This window comes from Vigna unguiculata, chromosome 3 (genome assembly GCF_004118075.2).
Source record: "Vigna unguiculata cultivar IT97K-499-35 chromosome 3, ASM411807v1, whole genome shotgun sequence".
In the NCBI taxonomy this organism is placed as follows: Eukaryota; Viridiplantae; Streptophyta; class Magnoliopsida; order Fabales; family Fabaceae; genus Vigna; species Vigna unguiculata.
Genome location: NC_040281.1, coordinates 60162644 through 60182669, shown reverse-complemented (window position 1 = coordinate 60182669; position 20026 = coordinate 60162644). Strand labels below are relative to the sequence as shown.

At 32.6% G+C, this 20026-nt stretch overlaps 3 protein-coding genes across 4 annotated transcripts; 2 read left to right on the top strand and 1 right to left on the bottom strand.

The window, feature by feature from the left end:
* Positions 1-245: 245 nt before the first annotated feature.
* LOC114178949 (alpha/beta hydrolase domain-containing protein WAV2) lies at positions 246-5032 on the top strand. 2 transcript variants are annotated; one of them, XM_028065105.1, is made up of 8 exons: positions 246-701; positions 1881-1916; positions 2017-2095; positions 2220-2274; positions 2370-2486; positions 3539-3703; positions 3951-4182; positions 4704-5032. In XM_028065105.1, exons 1-8 carry the CDS (start codon positions 464-466, stop codon positions 4727-4729), a joined length of 948 nt encoding a protein of 315 aa, XP_027920906.1. In that variant the 5' UTR covers positions 246-463; the 3' UTR covers positions 4730-5032. The 2 variants fall into 2 exon arrangements, with proteins under 2 accessions (XP_027920906.1, XP_027920907.1); XM_028065106.1 differs by having other exon boundaries at positions 248-701; positions 4614-5032.
* Positions 5033-6421: 1389 nt separating this feature from the next.
* Positions 6422-10307, bottom strand: LOC114177255 (protein PLASTID MOVEMENT IMPAIRED 1-RELATED 1-like). Its single transcript, XM_028062528.1, has 3 exons — positions 10202-10307; positions 7690-10010; positions 6422-7598 (listed from the first exon to the last, which is right to left on the bottom strand). The coding sequence occupies exons 2-3, from the start codon at positions 10005-10007 to the stop codon at positions 6542-6544; spliced, it is 3375 nt and encodes a 1124-aa protein (XP_027918329.1). The 5' UTR covers positions 10008-10010; positions 10202-10307; the 3' UTR covers positions 6422-6541.
* A 2406-nt stretch (positions 10308-12713) lies between these two features.
* LOC114176516 (uncharacterized membrane protein C776.05-like) lies at positions 12714-16691 on the top strand. Its single transcript, XM_028061580.1, has 8 exons — positions 12714-12968; positions 13072-13173; positions 13346-13403; positions 13498-13598; positions 14229-14324; positions 14398-14491; positions 15855-16092; positions 16269-16691. Exons 1-8 carry the CDS (start codon positions 12876-12878, stop codon positions 16573-16575), a joined length of 1089 nt encoding a protein of 362 aa, XP_027917381.1. The 5' UTR covers positions 12714-12875; the 3' UTR covers positions 16576-16691.
* Positions 16692-20026: the final 3335 nt, after the last annotated feature.

Sequence of the window (20026 nt, the reverse complement as noted above, 5' to 3'; positions counted from 1 at the left end):
ACAACTTAATCCAAATTTAAGGTGAAAAACAAAATGAAGTCTGATTTTTTAAGTTTTCAAAAAGAATATAAAACAATTGACTATTATTGTGCAGAAGGAAAAGGTCAAAGACGGAAAAGAAAAGGATCCATTCCCATTCCATAACATACATATACACGACATGGTCTGAAATGGGTAAAGTAACACTAATGATATGGTATATATGTGTATAGTGATGGTATGACATAAATATGAAATCCATGGGCATGCGATGTTAAAACAAGTCATAGGTATTTTTCGTATTGGCTCGGTGTTTCCCGAGAAAGAGAAAAGAGAAAGGTTCCCCAATTTTGAAACTCAAATCCCAATCCCAGTCACTCTCACCCTCACTCACTTCAATTCTCTTCTTGTTCTTCTTCTTCTGTGATGCCAGTTCGAATCAAGAATTGAGGCAAAGCGAAGATCAGAGTGAGTGAGAGAGAAAATGGTTTCGTACGTGAACATCTTGCTGTACGGCGTGGGAGGGTTGGTGGTAGCAGGTATGGCATTGCTGGTGGCGTTTCAGGAGAAGCTCGTCTATGTTCCGGTGCTTCCAGGTCTCACCAAGTCCTACGCCATCAATCCCTCTCGTCTCAGACTCACCTACGAGGACATCTGGCTCCGCTCCTCCGACGGCGTTCGCCTCCACGCCTGGTTCATCAAGCTCTTCCCCGATTGCCGAGGTCCTCGCCATTCTCTTCTCACCGATTTCATTTTATATCCAACTTCTACCGACTACTTTGCTGTTACTGTCACTTTAATGCTTTCTTACAAGTTTAATTGATTCATTAGTGTGTGGCTTGAATGGGAGAAACGTAGATCGCAAAGGAAATATGAGAATTGTTTGCTTTGGATTGGATGGAGCTGAATTATCTTTATACTGAATGTTGATCCAATTGTCTGTGCTCCTTCCAGATTTTGTTTATCTCGTGTCGTGTTGTGGTTGGAGCAATTACTGTCGTTTAGCTTTGTGGAGTTCTTCTATTCCCGTGCCGTACCTACCTGCGTTGTTTTAGTTAAATCGAGGAAAAATGTTAGGATGTTAAGCGGAATTTAGTGGTTTAAACCCTAGGATTTAGCTTTTTTAAGAGATTGAGCACACTTTGGAGGATTTAGTACATATACATTTATTGATTAAAAGGCCATCGGATTGGATTTTACCAAAATGGTAAACTTAGATACAGTTCTATAGATTTTTTGGTGGTGTTAATCAAAATTAGAGTTCTATCTTTGTAATCTATGTTAACATTTGATGCAAACCTTAATTTCACGGGTTGCTTAGGCGGAACGCTAATCGTGATTGTGGCATAATACCAAATGTACCCAAGGAACTACCAACTTGGGTTGGTATGAATGGCGAGAGTCTGACGTTGCTGTACCAAATTGGCTAGGGTTCGATTCTCACTCTTGAGAATATAGAAAGCTTAAGCTGAGACGGGATGCTCACCAATATAATACCTGTCAAACCTCTGAGGGAAATAGGTTCTGTGTTCGATGGGGCGATACTCCTTGGTAATGAATAAAAAAAGAACCTAAGGAACTACATCTGAGATTTATCCCTGATAAAATAGAAGTACACCACTACTTGCATAGACCTCTTAAGTAAAGTTGCAACTTTGCAATATCAATTGCTGATTTTCTAATTGGAGATTGTAACTGCACTTTATTTTTAAAATGTAAACCTCAATTTAAAGGAGCTAAATCGTGAAGGCTCATTATTTGAGGATTTAGAGTGCAATAACTTCATCAAGGTTTCTATAAATGAACTTGCACTTTGGCATATGCTCCTTTTTGTATTCGTTGTTTTTCTGTACTCTGATGTTGTTCTGATGAAGTTCTTCTTTCTTATGTTCCATTTACAGGTCCGACCATTTTGTTTTTTCAAGAAAATGCTGGAAGTATCCTTATTGTAGATAGATAATTTGTGATAGTTTTCACTTAATTTTACTTGACCAGGCTCACTGTGCTTCTAAAGGCCTTGACTCCTGATCTTTTTAGATATTGCTCATCGTCTTGAAATGGTTCGAATAATGTTGCAGCAGTTACATTGCAATGTTTTCATGCTTTCTTACCGAGGGTATGTGTTGGCCTTAGCTTCCGAATCATGATTTTTCCTTGTTGCTTTGTGTTTGCATATTCATTCTTCTAAATGCACATGTCACCTGATTGCATTGGCACTAATGTATGATTCAATTGCATAGTTATGGAGCAAGTGATGGTTATCCTTCTCAACATGGAATCATAAAGGATGCTCAAGTATGCTTTTTGATTAATAGTCATTCCTTGTATTTTGCTTTTCAAATTATTTGCTGTCTTTTTTTTTTTCAATTTTACTACCTTCTTGTGCCCAGGCTGCATTGGACCACCTTTCCCAAAGGTCTGATATTGACACATCTAGAATTGTTGTGTTTGGACGATCTCTTGGGGGTGCAGTTGGAGCTGTACTAACAAAAAATAACCCTGACAAGGTACCCAGCTTCTGAAAGTGCATATTTTAATGCTCATGTTTTTCTTGGTAAAATTTCAGAGAGTTTTTGATTCAGTTGTCTCCTAGGCGAATTATATCTTGCTATATTTCAGTTGGCAGCAGATAAATGTTTCTTTAGAGTGTTAATACTATATGTATTACTATGTATTATAGCTTGTTTGATTCACAAGGTATATAACGCAACCACAAATAGTTTGCAGGTTTATTTTTTCATGTATAGATTCTTTGATCATTTCATGATTATCAACATTATGAGAGAAAATAATACTGAACTTGTTTACTCTATCTTGTTTCAGATGATTAAGTCAGTTTTATTACTCTTACACATGGTACACAGAAGGAAAAATTGCATGTTACTAATAGGATTATAAATTTATGATTATATTATTGCTTTTCAAGTGCTCCTAAAAGTCATTTCCTTGAATAGGTTTATGTATGCTTAATTTTTAGTTTATATGTATTAAGCTTCTGCTTATTGTTATTTGTTGTGAAATAATTTATGAATTCCATCCTTCAGTATTTTTTGGAATATTTATCATGACACATTTTACTTGCACTATTGCTCCTCAATCACAACAAGATTTCTTATAACTGGCTTCAAGGTGCCAGTTTTTGACACCGAGTTTGGAGAAATATCTTTTTTCGAATAAAAATTTAACTTCAACTTTTTGTATGCGCTCAAATAGTTAAGTGAACTTAAAGAGCTGTGAAAATGGTCATTGAACCTTTCTTTCCTGTCAATATTTTTTAGATTTTTTTATTCATGTATGAAGAATATTACTTTTATTAATTTGGTCTGTATTTACTAATTAATTTAATTTCAAGCAAGGCTTCACCCTGCAACAGTTGATAGCTTCATCTTCACTTTTATGTAGAAATAATTTTGCAACTAATTTTAAAATTACTGGTCTAAAAAAATACTGCGCAATCTGCTGTTGTTTTTATTCTGAAATTTAGCCAGGTATCTCTAACAAATTTTGTTTGTTCACCTTTACTTTACATTCTTTGTTGACCTTCTTTCTGTGTTTTTAGATTGCTGCTCTGATACTTGAAAATACATTCACGTCTATATTGGATATGGCTGGAGTTTTGTTCCCCTTTTTGAAGTGGTTTATTGGAGGAAGCTCTTCAAACGGTCCTAAAGTGCTCAATTTTCTTGTACGTTCCCCATGGATGACTATTGATGTTGTTGGCCAGGTAAGAGATGCTGGAAATATTAGTTTTGCCTTTAGAATTAGGTCACTTGGGCATAATGATTTCTTTGATCACAATTAGATGGAAGTTAATTTTAAACTTTTAGGATCTCCCTGTGTATTGGTTGTGCTTGAGTGTGCCAATATGTGTGGAAATGTCGATTGTATTTTTTTCTTGTTACCCACTCTTCTGTGTGTCTGGCTGGATTCATGTGTTTATGCACCTCCTTTTACGAATATATTCATTGCAGATCAAACAACCTATCCTATTTCTCTCTGGATTGCAAGATGAGATGGTCCCCCCATCACATATGCAAATGCTTTATGCTAAGGCAGCTGCTCGTAATAATCAGTGTCTCTTTGTGGAGTTTCCTACTGGCATGCATATGGATACTTGGCTGGCTGGTGGTGATCACTACTGGAGAACAATTCAGCAATTTCTTGAACAGCATGCCCCAGTGCGAAAGGAGCGAAATGCAAATGGTAATCTTTTTCCTTCATGCTGTGTTTTAAAGCTAGGACAGTAGCATGGATGGGTTAAGAGCGTGGGATAACTTTTACTTGGTTTATGTTGGTTTGCCGTTTACAAGGCACTAGAAGTATTTTCACACTATCCAAAGCAAAAAATGGTGAAGGAATACTGGTGAGTTGGGAAAGACGTGGGTTACGTTCGACCCGACCTTTCACAAACACTGCATGAATAATTTACAATTTTGTATTTCAGATGTGAAAGTTTTCTTGTTCTTTTTGTCTTTTCCTTTTTCTTAGGCCCTGTATCTACGATCTGTGTCCTTGTGTTATTCTCTAACTTGATATATCCTTTGTTGCTATCGATACTTGTTCCCCTTTTAGCACACTGCTGGCAATATTTTTTTATTTTTGTGCTTGCTCACTTGTTTTAATACTGCTGCCAGATGTTGGGGCGAGATGATTGGCTGGCATTAAATTATTTCAATGATACTAATTGGCTAACTAAGGATTCACACAGTTTCTGTCCTTTGAAGTTGCTGCCCGTGAGAGCTCCCTGTGAGAAGATGCTTCCTACTTGGACATGCTGCCCCACGTCAAGGTATATATCATTGAACAATTTTGATTGGGTTGTGGTTTCCAAAACTTGAAAGGTGCGCAGACAATTTGTGCTACCCTTTTCCTATACTATTACGGCATCTACATTTTAGGTGCCTGATCGAATTTGACAAATGACATGTAGAATAATCATTATTTACGTGAGCTTATATTATATATACATGTAGTGTATGTACTATACCTATGTTCTTGGTGGATGGGTTCATGTTTTTCATACTAATGCACGCCGAGAAGTGATTGTGGGAAATCTGGCTGTTTATTCCTTTTTTATTTAATTTATCTTTCAGTGATTCTTTATGTAGAAATTCGAATGTCCTATTTAAGGCATGATTATTTTGACGATGATTTGAGCTAACTAACAGGTGCCTGACATGTTCGAGTTAGGATGATGATTATTCGTGTAACCGTTTTCAAAAATGTTTGACATCTCCCGAGTATTCCACCATTTTTTAAGGCCCGCGAATAAGGGTTACATAGTAGAGATGATATTTAGTCTGAACCATAGGATTTTAATAAATTAGTTTGATGATTACTGGATACATGCATCGCGCCATTGATACTTAAGAAGAAAGTATGAAGAGAAACAATCTTCCACACCCTTTGAAGGTATATATCTCCTTTACACTCTGCTATAGGGTAACTGCTATCGGTGGAAAAAGAAAGGGAAGATAAAATAGAAGTATTAATTTTTTATTATTTGTTTAAGAAAATTCTAATGAAGACTTTTTTTACGAGTTTTGTACTCTTCTCCCTTTAAAATTGGTGTGAAATGATTGGGAAATGTACCTTTTCTCCTTTTATTTATAAAATGAATGTTTTATGATGAAAAGTTGAAAAGTAATGAAACAAAAATTTTGTTGTTTTGACTTAAATTTGATAATTTTAATTAATACAAAATTGTTTTTATGCAATGTGTTTTCTTTTTCTCGCTAGTCCAAATAAGTGAAAATAATAATTTATATCCTTATTTACTTTTCGGTATAATATATTTTTATTCTTTTTTTATTTTATTTTTCTGTATATTTTAAGTCAAAATTATACAGTAAAGTGAGTATTAAAAAAATAATGTTGTACGTTTATACATACGTGATAGAAATAAGAGAAATTAGCGGAATAAAATGTATTTCCTTTTTATACATACGTGTTAATTTTTTTATGATAATAACAAATAAAAATATGTAATTAAAAAATTAATTAGTTTTTTAGAATTATAAAGTTGATTGAGTTTAAAAAGAAAAACAATAAAAAAAAAAACTGTACATAAAAAGGGAGTTACAAAGCGTAGGAGTAAAATTGTAAGGAAATGTATTCACTAAAATAATTTACAATAACAGTCTCATTATTAATGGTATAAATTAAAAATACTGTATAGTAAAACTATTCTTAAATAATGTCATTTTATTTGATAAAAAACCCATTGTCTGGAACTACAAGAAAGGATTGCGCAAAAATTGCATATGATGAGAAGGTTCGAGTTGTTCAAGCACCCACTATTTGTGTTCTGAGTGTTGATCGCAAAAAATCCATGTCATTTAATTATTAATTAAAATTAATAAAAGAACTCAAAATTAAAAAAAATTAGACCCATTAAGTAAAATGTGAAATCCATGAAAATGAATTATTTTTGATAAACTTACGGTAAGTAATATATTTAAAGGAGTAGAAAGCGAGACATGTACACTTAATTGATTCTGTTACCCATTTCCTTAAAGCATTATAGTTTTAATTGGCATAATGATATTCGGATTTCTTAGTTTTACCAATTCCATCTTGTGAGTGTACCGTAAATACGAGATGATATGCTCCACAATGAGTCACCCGGTTGCACGTTTGTGTTAGTGATCGGAGCATTTGGTTTCAGCACTGGATTCTTAAAGCTCTTCCCCATTCCATTTGCAATCAACCACCGTGAAGCAGATTGTTCTTGTTGTCGCCGTCGTCCCCAACTGCTCCAAAACTTCCTTTTCTGAACACCTGCAACATGCACTTCTGTAATTTTGAATTCAGGAATGCCCTCTTCTTCACTACTTTTCTCTTCTTTCTTCCCCTTCATCTCCACCCTCGCCACTATTTCACACTCATCACTCTCCTTCCCTGCCTTCCACAAGGGCCTATAAATCTGTTGCTTTGGTTGGATGAACACTCTCTCCACTTGTATAAGACCAAGCATCGGTGTCCCAACAGGCTCATAGTTTCTCAGAGGATCACGAAGCTGCTCCATCAGAGCCACTATGAATTTGTTTCCCAACAAACCATATTTCCTCCCTCTTTTCTTCTCCCCCTTTGAACTCTTCCCACGTATCAAGTCAAACGAGTTTGCATGATGGGCCGCAAGAAGTTTGTATGTATGCTCACTGATGTTATCTATATCATCATCAATCTCTCCAGAATCCAACCTCATCCATTCATCAAGAGTTAATGATAGGGCCATTATGCCATCAATACCGTCATATTCATCACTGTTGCTGTTTTTCATATCCAACAATTGCATGGCAGCAGTTCCATCTAGCCCAAGAGAGCCTCTATTACCAGCCCCCTTGCCTTGCAGAGCTGAAATATCCCCATAGGATTGTGCACTGATGTTTGATGGAGCATCCCCATTTGACATCCCAGATTGTACTCTCAAACCCTCCAGTGAAAGTGCTTCAATTTTATCCATAGCTAGTAGAACAAGATCCGAGCTTCTGTGGTCTCTAGCTGAATCTGAACTCAACTTATTAGACATTAGTCCACCAGATAGAATTCCCTTCAAGCCTTTTTGCTCACAAGTAGAATCCTGTCGTGTTACCAAATTATGCTGCAAATGTAATTTCCTACATACAGCAGAGCAAAATTAAATTCAACCATTTGAAGGGAATGAAATATTTCAAATTTTACTTCCACTGCAAAAAGTGATAGACAAACCTGTATGTTCCCCCCACGACTGGCTTTGCTTCCCTTGATATTTGTTGCATTGTCTTCCCTGTGATGTCTTGTAGAGGCATTAACTTGTTTGCCTGTTTGGAAAGTTTTTCAATTCCCACAGAAGCAAAGCCCTGCAAAATCTCCATTATCCCAGAACCCATTTCAGCAGGCACCACAATTGGGTTTGAAACCTGCATGATTAATGCTCCACCAGTTCTACTATTCCTGAAGAGTGTGGGATCCATTGACCGTAGAAAGCCCCCATCTTCGGTCTGAAGAAAAGGACCTAACCCCTCTGCTAGAGGAGGTAATGGTAGAGTCTCTTCAGGAAGCAAATATATTGGACTTCCTAAGCCATTATGATCTCTTTTAGGAGAATGTTGAAAAGCCATCTCATTCAAACCCCATTCACGCATTAAGGCTTCTGTTTCCAAGTGTTCTAGCATACGCACCTTCTGTTTGCTCCTCACATCCTCAAACTCAATTAGATTCCCTTTATGTGCATCTTGCATTGAGGATGCTGGCTTAGTATCCTTAGAGAACTTCCAATGCTCAGATCCAAAAGAAAAATCATTACCACTATCTGCTTCATTATCACTGCCCATGTCAAAATCAAACAAAGAGAAGCCCCCTGAACGAACTTCATTCTCAAATTGTCTTAAAAGGAGCTCTCTTGGAGACTCACCTTCAAAACTCAAACCCCTTGGACTATTGTCTATGCCAAGCATACTTAAAAACTCACTGGCAACTGATTCTGTAACATCATCCCAGCTTTTTGACCTTCTCCACTTATATTCAGATTTGACTTCCATGGCTACAGGAGAATCCATTGCCGCTGTCTCCAACTCTGAGACACTAGTTAAAGCTGATTCTAGTTCTTGCAGTAGATGTTCTTTCGTTGGCAAGTCATCCTTTCGGTTAGAAAATTCAAGTACCACAACACTTTCCTTAGAATTATCGGTTAGTTCATCGAGGGAATTCTGATTATCATGGTCTTGAAAAGATACTTGAATACCAGCATTATCAAGGGTCCGAGTACTGTCAACTGTGTAGACATCAATGAAAGCTTTTCCAGTAGATTCCTCTGGTTTAACAAGTTCATCTGATGAAAATTCGATGCCCTTTTCAACGACAGAAAATTCATTACCTTCACAATCTTTGAAATTTTCTATTCCAGAATCAGGTAAAGGATGGTCATTTGGCGTAACTGTGTCCAGGTTTTGTTGAAAAACAAAAACTTCAGGTGTGTCGTGCTCTGGACTGCATGTTTTTTCCTCATTACCTGGATTCTCTTCTGCCTTGTCCTTTTCATTATCAAATGAAGAACAAACAACTGGTTTGATCGGGTCGATGTTTTCTTTACTTCCCTCGAGTTCAGGTTTGCCATGCAGAGGACTACAACTCCTTTCTTCAACAAATTCTTTACATGAGATGTACGCTGGGCTGGCTCGAGCTGAATTTGATGATGGCAACACCTCATGAAGATCTTTCACCTCATCTACATTTTGAGATGAATAATCTTTATTCCCATCACTAGGTTTTTTATCTGGTTCCAACAAAGGCATACCATTTTTCTTGGTAGTTAGTACATTATGAGGATCACAAAGTTTGTCTCTGATGATGGTAGCACTAGTATTGTCACCAACAATGAGATACCCAAAACTGACATTGATTACTGCACCTCTTGCTGTTCCTGATAATCTAAAACTTGTAGTCCATATCCCTGACCTTTTCTCCTGTTCAAGCTCTTCCAGAGTGAGAGGAAGCAACTTTGTGAGGTCCACTCTGTGCTTCCCCAAATCAAGTTCCGGGGCACCAGCCTTAGAAGCATAGAGCAGAAAAGGCTTGGCTTCATATTTGGCAGGGTTTAGGGGTCGACTCCTACTTCCATTGATTGAGCAAGTGTGTGTCAAAATGTCTTGAAACTCAGCCACACCTTGAATCACCTTGGCCGGAGGGGTCACCAAAAGCTTATCCTTTCTCTTCCAGTACACACACAGGCAAGAATCATTGAAACTCGAAGGCAACCCTTCAATCACATGGACTTTCACAGAAAAACTACAATTGAACTTCTTACTGCGAGACAGAGAAAGGGCCTTCAATGATTTCCAATTCCATACAGACTTCTTCTCCTTACGTAAGTCATCTTCTTTGCTATCTTTAGCCTTTGATTTGGGATCAAGTAACTGGGATTTCGAAGATTTTGAATTATTGGAAGAGCTTTTCTCTCTGCGCAGAGCTTTGTCTACGGTTTCAACATCTTTTAATGGCAAATTGTTCTCTTCAGCACTTCTTTTACCACCTTCAACTTTAGACATTATCTTTCGTCCACATACCAACAGAAAGATAAACAGAAGAAGTTAATTCAAATGATACATTACATGATCCAGAATTCAATTTAAAAACAAAAAGGAAACATTAATGAAAAAGAATATAGAATGAAATAGAACAGACCAATGAATTTCATATACGAAAATGGAACAAGGACATGATGAGTGGATAGGTAGATTACCGGGTGGGGTTCGACAACATCACAAGAAGAAGGTGGAAGCAAAACTCAAAACCTGCAACGAAAGAAATAAAAAAGATCCAATTTTGATACCAAAAAAAGAGCTATTTAAAGATGGGCATTGGAAGAAAAAAACATATCATAGATGTTGTGAGCAGAGATTGTTGCAATGTTACCTGATCCAACGTTTGCCGCTACCGATTTCAAACAATAAAAACAATAAAACATGAACAGACAACATTTTCATACGGACAACAAAATTTCCAACCTACATTTTTGCCAAGTTTTTATTACTATCAAATAGAAGTTATTTTTTAATTTACATTATTATGTATAACATTTATTAAACAAATAAAGTCACATTATTCTATAAATTTTAATATATTTCAGTCAATGACAAAAAAACATAGTGCATATTAGACATTATATAATGTTTTATTTCAAAAATGCTTGAAATAACTTTTTTAGACCAATGCAATAATTTATTTTATGTTTATGAAATGAAATTTCCTTTTTTTTTTGTTACTTTTATACACGAGAATAAAATAAATATTGAAAAGGTCTCAGTTTTAAGAGTAAATATTTAAACTTATATCAGCAATGATTTATCTGATCTCAAATTATGATATTTTGAGATTTTCATTACTTTAAGTTCCTCTTTGTCCTTCTAATATAATGTTCCATGATTTTAATACTCAATGTTCATCTCTATATTTTAAAATGTATTTTAGTGTCTAATTTATTTATTTTTAACTTTACACCTTTAATTCATCACCAAGTTGACATAAAGTGAATAAAATTGTTGATGTGCACGTATGTGATAAAAGGGTTCTTAAATAGATTTTAGTTTTAATTATAGTTTTTAAAATTGTACAAGTGTCATTTAAAAACAATGATATTGACTTTATATTCAATATTTAAATTCAATATTTAAAAAAGTCTTATTAACCCGTGTCTTAAGACTTCTAGTTAAGAATAATTAATATATATAAAATACAAAAATATATATTTAAGGATGATGTTAAATAAAATTTGATCTAACAATCATTAATATAATTTTATTTTAATTAAAGGACAAAAATATCCTTAAATATTATATATTTGTTTAATATTTTATTTAATGTTTATCAATAAAAATTAAAAAAATTAAATAAATATATTTTAATATTGTTAAAAATTAAATATAATTAAATATAAGAAAATTTAAATTAACAAAAAAATCAGAAAAAAATAGTATTAAATATCTAAAATTAAAAAAATTAAAGTATTAATTTGAATAAAAACTTTAAAAACTCTAAAGTCCTTATTTTGTATCAAGAAATTATTGTTTAAAAATTAAAAGGATATTTTTGTATTTAAAAAATGTATTATATGCATTTTTTAATTAATGTAATTAAATATTCAGTTTTTAATGTAATATACATTAATTATTCCTTAATTAATATTCTAAAAGCACTCATCAGTAATCTCTTTTAAAAAATTTGTAATTCGCATTAAATACATGACAATGTAAGTTATAATATATTATTGGATCACACTAAAAGAAGTGAAGATAATCCAACTTAATTAATTGAATAAGTTGGGCGATTTATTGTAATTTTTTTAACCACGTTTACACCATTTCTTCAAATAAAAAATCATTTGAATACGAAAAGAAAAACAGATGATGATAACATTAACATATTTGATATATATAACAATGGAAACATTATTTTACTTAGACTTCTTAAATGCATCTCACTACTCTTACTACTTTTAATTTGAAACTATCAATTTACTCAAATAAAGAATATTATTGAAAATTTATTCACCTTATAAATATTTTTTACTCTTGACGATAAATATTAATATAATTATTAAATAATTAAATATCCATATAATATAATTAAATAACTTTCACTGCATATACTTTAAATCAAAGAGTGAGAACAGTAACAAGTGTTGCTTATTTTTTAATGTCAGCTTACACCTATCTATCTATCTATCTATATATATATATATATATATATATATATATATATATATATATATATATATTTCAAAATGAATATTAAATTCAAATGTAATATTATTAGTATGATATAGAACCACAATATGGTTCGTGTAAATTATTTCATTTAATGGGTATGTGACTAGAAGTATGTTCTTGGATTTTTCCAGAAGTAGCACCTAAGTACATATATCAGTTACATAATTAAAACCTAATTTATATTTAAAACTTTAGTTTATGATTTTAGTTCATTAAAATACACATCTATCTTGTTTTTTAGTATACTTTTTACGGTCTCTAGAACAATTGATTTTTGCTCAATAATTCATACAAAGAATCTGTCATATAAAAATATTTTCTACACACATTCTTATCCCACCGACTAATTTTGTATATATACACACATCTCTTTTAATTTTTGATTGTATAAGATAATATAGTAATGAATTAAAACATTATTGTGTTACACGTCACGCTGAGAAAACTACGTCTGTTTCAAGAAAAATCATAAAGAAAAGAAACCGTTTGGTGTAATAAGTGATTAACCAGAAAGTTCCATTTTTCAGTTAAAAGCTTTGATGCCAGGTTGATTTGCTTGTCCTCAATTGTGATTGTTCCAATCACAACACAACACACTCTTTTTTCTCTCTCTCTGTGTGCCTTCGCCACTGTCTACTGAAAATTGAAATGTCTGATGCCGAAGACCGTGCAGATGCAGCAGACTATCCCAATGGCGAATCTCCTCCAAAGCTCCCAAAGAGGTTCAGAGACAGATCTAAGGTAAAATACCAATCCATTTCCTTGTTTCATTTTGTATGCCGCACGTTGTTGTTTTTTTTGTTTTTACGATGTGGGTTCTCTGTTTTTTGTTGTCTCTGCGAAGGAGATGTTGTCCAAAAAAGCTGTGCATACCAAGCAAATGCTTTCCAAACAGGCTGTGAAGATTGCCAAACAAGCCGAGGAACACGAAAGGTTCATCAACAAGGTGCTTTTTCGTTTTCCCATTTCACTTTTCGTTTCAAAATGTATTATTTTGCAAAAGTTATCATCTGGGTGTTGAAAAATCCAATGGGTTTATTGTGGGGAGTTTGACCCTTTGCATTGTCAATATTGAACAACCTGCTTTAATTGTTGGTCATTCTTACGTTTGTGTTCAGGTGACGCATCTCGTTGGTGTCCTCGGTTTTGGGGGGTTTTGCTTCCTTTTAGGGGCTAGTAAGTTGATAACTCTAATTGATGCATGTGCTTCGTTTTGGAAATTTTTCTGTTTATAGATTCTTAGTTTTTGCCACTCTGTTTTTCTTTCCAGGACCCCAAGACATTCGCTATGTATATTGTCTGTTCTACGTCATCTTCGTTCCTCTGCGTTGGATATACTACAGGTTCAAGAAATGGCATTACTATCTGCTGGTATGCCAACGTATCTAATTTTTTTTTTTGGAAGTGAACTGTACCTTGTGATGGATTGAATCACTATTTGATTCTGGAATCTTATGTTTGTTTTGAGGATGAATTTGAGTTAGTGTCCACAAGCATTTGTGATAAGTGACTGTGATCTATAATCTGTTTATTGAGGAGTACGCTTTTAAAGTTGAATGAGGCCATAAGAGTGCAATAGCCATCGACACCAAAAAACATAAGGGTCCAAGTTGAGGTATTACGCAATTATCTGATTGAATGTATAGTCTTAGACAGGAGAGACATCCTTAGTTACGAATATGCTACAGTTATTACCAAATAACTAAGATGAAAGATTAGTTGCATTATAAAGATTTGTTTATCGTGTTACTATTCTTTCTTATGTTAAAAAAAGAATGTTAAATTGCGAATTTCCAACTACCAACATGGTTGTGATGTGTGATAGAGCATTTAGAAAAGATGTAATTACAGACAAGGGCTTTGACAATTTAAACTGTGTTTCCCTGTGTTAATAAGTAAAATAGTTGCAATAGTTTCTTGATTTCTATTAGTTACTAACTCACTTTCATGCGGATAGAGTACTAATAATGTTAATGAGCTACATGATTGTTTGTGTTTCAGGATTTTTGTTATTATGCCAATACAATATTCTTGGTTGATCTTCTTTTTTACTCAAAAGATGAGAAGTTTTTCATGGTTTGTTTTTCTTTTGCTGAGGTAAGAACGTTATTTTCATGGTTAAAGAACGATTCATCTGTCAAATTTGTGTCTTATTCAAGAGCTTTTGCAGGGGCCCTTAGCATGGGCTTTGATTGTTTGGCGCTGCAGCTTGGTTTTCAGTTCTGTTGACAAAATTGTCAGTGTTCTTATCCATCTTTTACCTGGTAAATTATGCCACCTTCTTATAGTTTCTCTATTTCTTTTTTTCAGCAAGAAAAACAAATTCTGGGAAATTGTAGACTTCTGCTACAATAATTGTTGACTTCTACCTTCAATAGTCAAATATTGGGTGTAAGATTTATCTTCTTTTTATCTGGAAAGGAATGTTTAGTGTTATGTTGTACGAATGTTGTGAGAATATACGGGAAAGCTACATGAACCCATATCGTATGGCATCAATCGATGTTATTTTCATACTATTAAATCTATATTCTTTCTTTTTTTCCTTCACTACCAAAACTCAGTAATTTTAACATGATATTAGAATGGTTCCATGTACTGTCTCCCTCCCAAATGTAAATGTTTGTCTTCTCGAGTCCTAGACAAGTTGATCCTTTCAGTCTTTGTTGCAATCTCACCCCATCTTCTTCTCAAATTTTATTTCCAATTTTTTCAGTCTCAAGTTTTTCCGCTGTGAAGCTTCCAAACGCTGTTTTGTCAAATTTGGAGAAGTTTTGGTTCTTGTTTAATACTGCTAGCTAAGATATTTCCTTTAATAAGCATTCCAATGAAGCTACGCCTCCTTGGTCATGCAACACTCTAACCCGGAATTTGTGCTGTCTTTGCTAAGCAATATTTCTAACAGGCTTCTCTATCTGATTGCTCCAGCATCCTTGAGTTGCCTCTTTAGCCATTTTTTACCCCAAACTATACTTTTCATTTAAAGGAGTCATTTGTAACAAGCTTAACCAATAAGCTTTAGCACGAGGAAGAGATAAGATAACATATGAAAATGTCATATCACATCCCATTCTTCACATCAGATCAATATCCATTCAAATTGTTTAGCTTCCATTCTATATCTTCTACTTTTGACATAGTTTGCTGTTTTTTTTCCACTATTTGGCTTTGAGGTACTTAGGTTGATGTCCCACTTTTGACATAATATATACTGCACCCTCATCCCATCTTCTTTATTGATATCATATTGTTAAATATAAACAACCAGTGGGTTGAACTTGCCGTAGATTTGCTAAATCTATATTTCTTAGAGCCTGTTTGGGTACAATTTACGAAGGTAGAAGAACTTTCGAAAACTTTTCCACTGACAAAAGCTCTATATTTCTAGTAGAGAAACGCTCAGAAGCACTTCTACCATGTATCCATCCAAACGGGTCCTGATTGTATCCATTGTAGTACAGTGATGCCTTCAACAAAAGCAGTTCTGCTGAACAACACTTGTCCAATTGTTAGAGATATGCAACTAGTAGGAACTAGTAGGACAGAATTGTGATAGAAATGCTAACTTTACCTGTCTTGTTGTTCCATTTTACTTTTATCTCCTTTTAACACAGTTGTACTTTCCAGGTTTGGTTTTCTTTACTATTCGATGGTGGGATCCTGCAACCTTCGAAGCCATGCATCCAGAGGGAACTGCTAGAAGACCTACGTGGCCTTACATTGAAGACAAATCATTTCTGTGGACATGGCTGTTTCTGGTACCCTTGGTAGCTTACACATTGTGGCAGGTTCTATACTTCCTCATCGTCAATGTCTTGCGTAGGCAAAGGTTTTTAAGAGATCCCGAAGTGATGACTTCCTACAGGTAAACAATGAACACACACTTATCATTCCCTATCTCTTTCAGTTCAGAACAAAAAGCTTCTACTATCCAAGTAGAAGTTCTGAAGAGGGTTAAAACTTCAAAGTTCAAGATGCTTGCTTTATAGAGAAAAGAGTTTCCCTTTACCTCTCTCTTTATTGAGTTGTATTGTTTGACAGGGAACTCTCAAAAAAGGCTCAAAAAGCAAACAACATATGGTGGCGGTTAAGTGGGTTGCTAGGGGATCAAAATCGCATGCTAATGTACATTTTTCTTCAAGGCATATTTACAGTGGCAACCATGGCACTGGCTGTGCCAATATTCTTGTCATATGAGTTGCATGTAGTTTTCCAGATACTGAAGGTTTCAGCAGCAATATGGAATGGTGGAAGTTTTCTCTTAGAAGTAATGCCAAGACAGGCAATTCTTAAGGAGAAAAAGAAATCAGAGATGCAACCTGTTGAAGCTCTATCCAATCACCAATAGTCATGGGAAAATGTTGTTATCAACTTAAAACAAACAATGTTCTTCTCACTTCTCACTCCTTACTCAACTCTTCAATCCATGTATATTTTCTTCAAGTTTTTCTATTCATTTTTTTATTATGGGATTGAGGGTATAAACAACTCACATGAGTATTTTTTTTATTGAGTTTTTCTTAGTATTTCTAGAAAAAAATTCAAAGAAAAATTAAAATTATTTTTTCATAAGCTAAAAAAAGTTTATAACTTGTAGTAGTCTTACATGGTTTTTAATTTATAACAAGTTAATTTTGGTTTAAAAAAATGTATTATTTGCTTTGTTTTAAATATATTCATGGCTAAGTTTAATTAATCGTGTTTGGTGGTCTTAAATGAAAGTTATTTTTTTATTCATTTGAATAGAAAATTCCATGATTTTCATTATATATATATATATATATATATATATATATATATATATATATATATATATATATTCATATAATCATATTTTCATTGATGAATCAGTTATCACACAAGTAGGTTTAACACAGGAGATAAATTAAGTTGTGTTTATCTACAATTACAAAATTATTTTATAAAAAGTAATTAATTTTATACTATTTATTTAAAATTTGCTTCTGATTATAGTAAATATTTTAGCGTGTTTCAACTTATATTTAAAACAAGTTAATTAACATTCAAGAAAAAAAAAAGAGAAATGTTATTAATTTGAAATTATTTGAAATGGTATCTGAATATAATAAATTTTTAACTTATATTAAAAAATATAAAACAATCATGAACTAAAAATAGTTTTTGAATAGGGTGATTGCTTAACTAGAGAAAAAGAATCTTGATCTAATATGGCAAGCAATACCAATACAAAAAATACATTCTAAAAAGTATTTTTTCTCTTACAACTTTATACAACCTTTAGTGGCACGATGACTTGAATTTATATTCTAACTAGTGCAGTCGGAAAAGTAGTTTAATTTATAACAGTTCAATTCTTCGATTGTTATAATATAGTTTAATTTAATATAATGTAGTTTAGTTCAAAATTTATAAAAAAAATAATAGTTCGTCTAAATTATCTTTTAGTTCATTCAATGCAATTTTATATAATACAGTGTGGTAAAGTTCATTTTATATACACTACATGTCTTGTTTTCGTGACGGAGTATATCTATTTTAGAGTTGATGATAATATAGAAATAATTTAATCACAAGAAAAAAATAAATTTAAATTATTGATAATTAAAGTAAACTAATCAAGACAATGAATTAGACTAGCTACTCTTATTGTGTAAAAATATGACACACACCATACTTGTAAATGGTTCCTTGTCGTATTAATTAATTATATAAAAATATTTTTTTAGTAGTTAATTATCTCTTTTTTTTATTCTTTATCGTTATACTTATCCAATTTTCTTTTAGTAGGTGCATGAGATTCTTAAAAACAATAATAATGCTTTAAAAAAAATATTTTTCAGAAAAAATATTGAAAGAATCATCCAGATAAGTAAAGGTATCCAAATTGTTAATAAAAGCATTAGAGATGGAGTTAGAATAAGTGTTACTAGAATTGGAAAAAATTATGGAAGGAATCATCCAGATAAGTAAAGGTAATAATGACCCAAATTGTTAATAAAAGCATTAAAGATGTAGTTAGAACAGGTGTTACTAGAAATGAGAAAAATTAACTTAAGTATACTAAATTGAACTATAAAAAACTGAATTATTTATGATTCTATGATAAGTAATCTATGTACTATGATCATAGACAATCAAATAAAATTCATTGTCTTGATCATATAGAATAAAATTAATGTAGTTTAGTTAAAAAATAATAGAGTTCAGTTCAAAAATAGTGCGGTTTAGTTCAAAAATAGTGCGGTTCAATTCAAAAATAATACAATTTAGTTTAAGATTAGTGCAATTGGTTCAAAAATAGTACCATTCAGCTCAAAAATAGTGCATTTCGATTCAAATTTAGTGCAATTCAGTTCAAAATTAGTATAATTCAGTTTCAAGAATACTGCAGTTCAATTCAAAAATAGTACAAGTCAGTTCAAAACTAATACAGTGTTCATGTTATAATGTAGTTCAGTTTAATATAATACAATTCAGTTTTTTAAAAAAAAAAAACAATTCATCTCGCCTAAACTATTTTTTTAGTTTAGTTCAATTCATTTGAACTATTTTTTAGTTCAATGCAATTTTATATAGTGTAGTGTAGTTTGTTTTACCCAACCTAAATGTTACTGCTTTAATATATACAACATTTCTTGTTCCCGTGATTAAGTATATCTCTTCTAAAGATGATAGTATAGAGATAATTCAATCACAAGAGAACAGTAAATTTAAATTGTTAACAATAAGAGTATTAATTATAGGATTTCTTATAGGTGGTATGTTATCATTTATGCCAACCAATGGTGTATATGATTTTGGAAAGAGGAAAGTAGTTATTGGTGGGATTAGTTGTCTGGCATTGATACTATTTGGATGTATAGAATCAAAACTTAGAAAGTCGACATATATCAAACATTGTTTCATACTTCTTATAGCTTGTTTAATAGTTATAATAGTATGAATGACATTTAACTAATATTTCAAACTTTATAAGCTTTGAACTAATTATCCTTTATTAGATTTACATTCAAATTATGTTTATTATGTAATAACCTAAGATCTAGGAAATAGTTTATCTAATGATAATATTACAATTTTTATTAACATCAATCTTTAGGGTAGATGATATCGAAGTCATGATAATATCATCAAAAACTTAACTTCAAATATGTTTTTGTTGTTTTATCATGGCGGGTTCTTTTGCCCCGATATTGAGTTGGGAATGTCCAAGACTATGATTTGAATTTGCATTCTAATGGAAGTTGTAGAATGCTTGTTCTTTGGGTCTGAGAGTTGAAATCCCTGTGAGAACCCTTAGACAAACATGTTCCACAGAAAGTGATCAAATAAGAGGGAGTGACATGCACCCAACTAAACAATGAGATGAGGTGACAGAGATCCAACCAATAAAATGAGACCAATTGAAGAATGTTAGTGGTAACACTTCATATTCAATTATATTCAAAGTGATTTTTGAACTCTTAACCTTTTAATATTTGTACGTATTATAGGGGTGTGTACCTAATATATGTTTTACATATTTTAAAGTTGTGTATGTAATAATGATTTTATACATACTAGAAAGTTGTGTACGTAGTCTATCTATTTATACGTACGTAATATATGTTATGCTTTTGTATGTACTATAAAGTTGAGAGTACGTAATATATATTTTTGTACATATCATAAAGTTGTGTACATAATATATGTATTTGTGCATTTTTGTACGTCATATATATATATTATGTTTTTGTACATACTATAGGGTTGTGTATTGTGTATGTATTTTATATATGTTTCTGTAAGTACTATAACATTGTGTACGTAATATATAA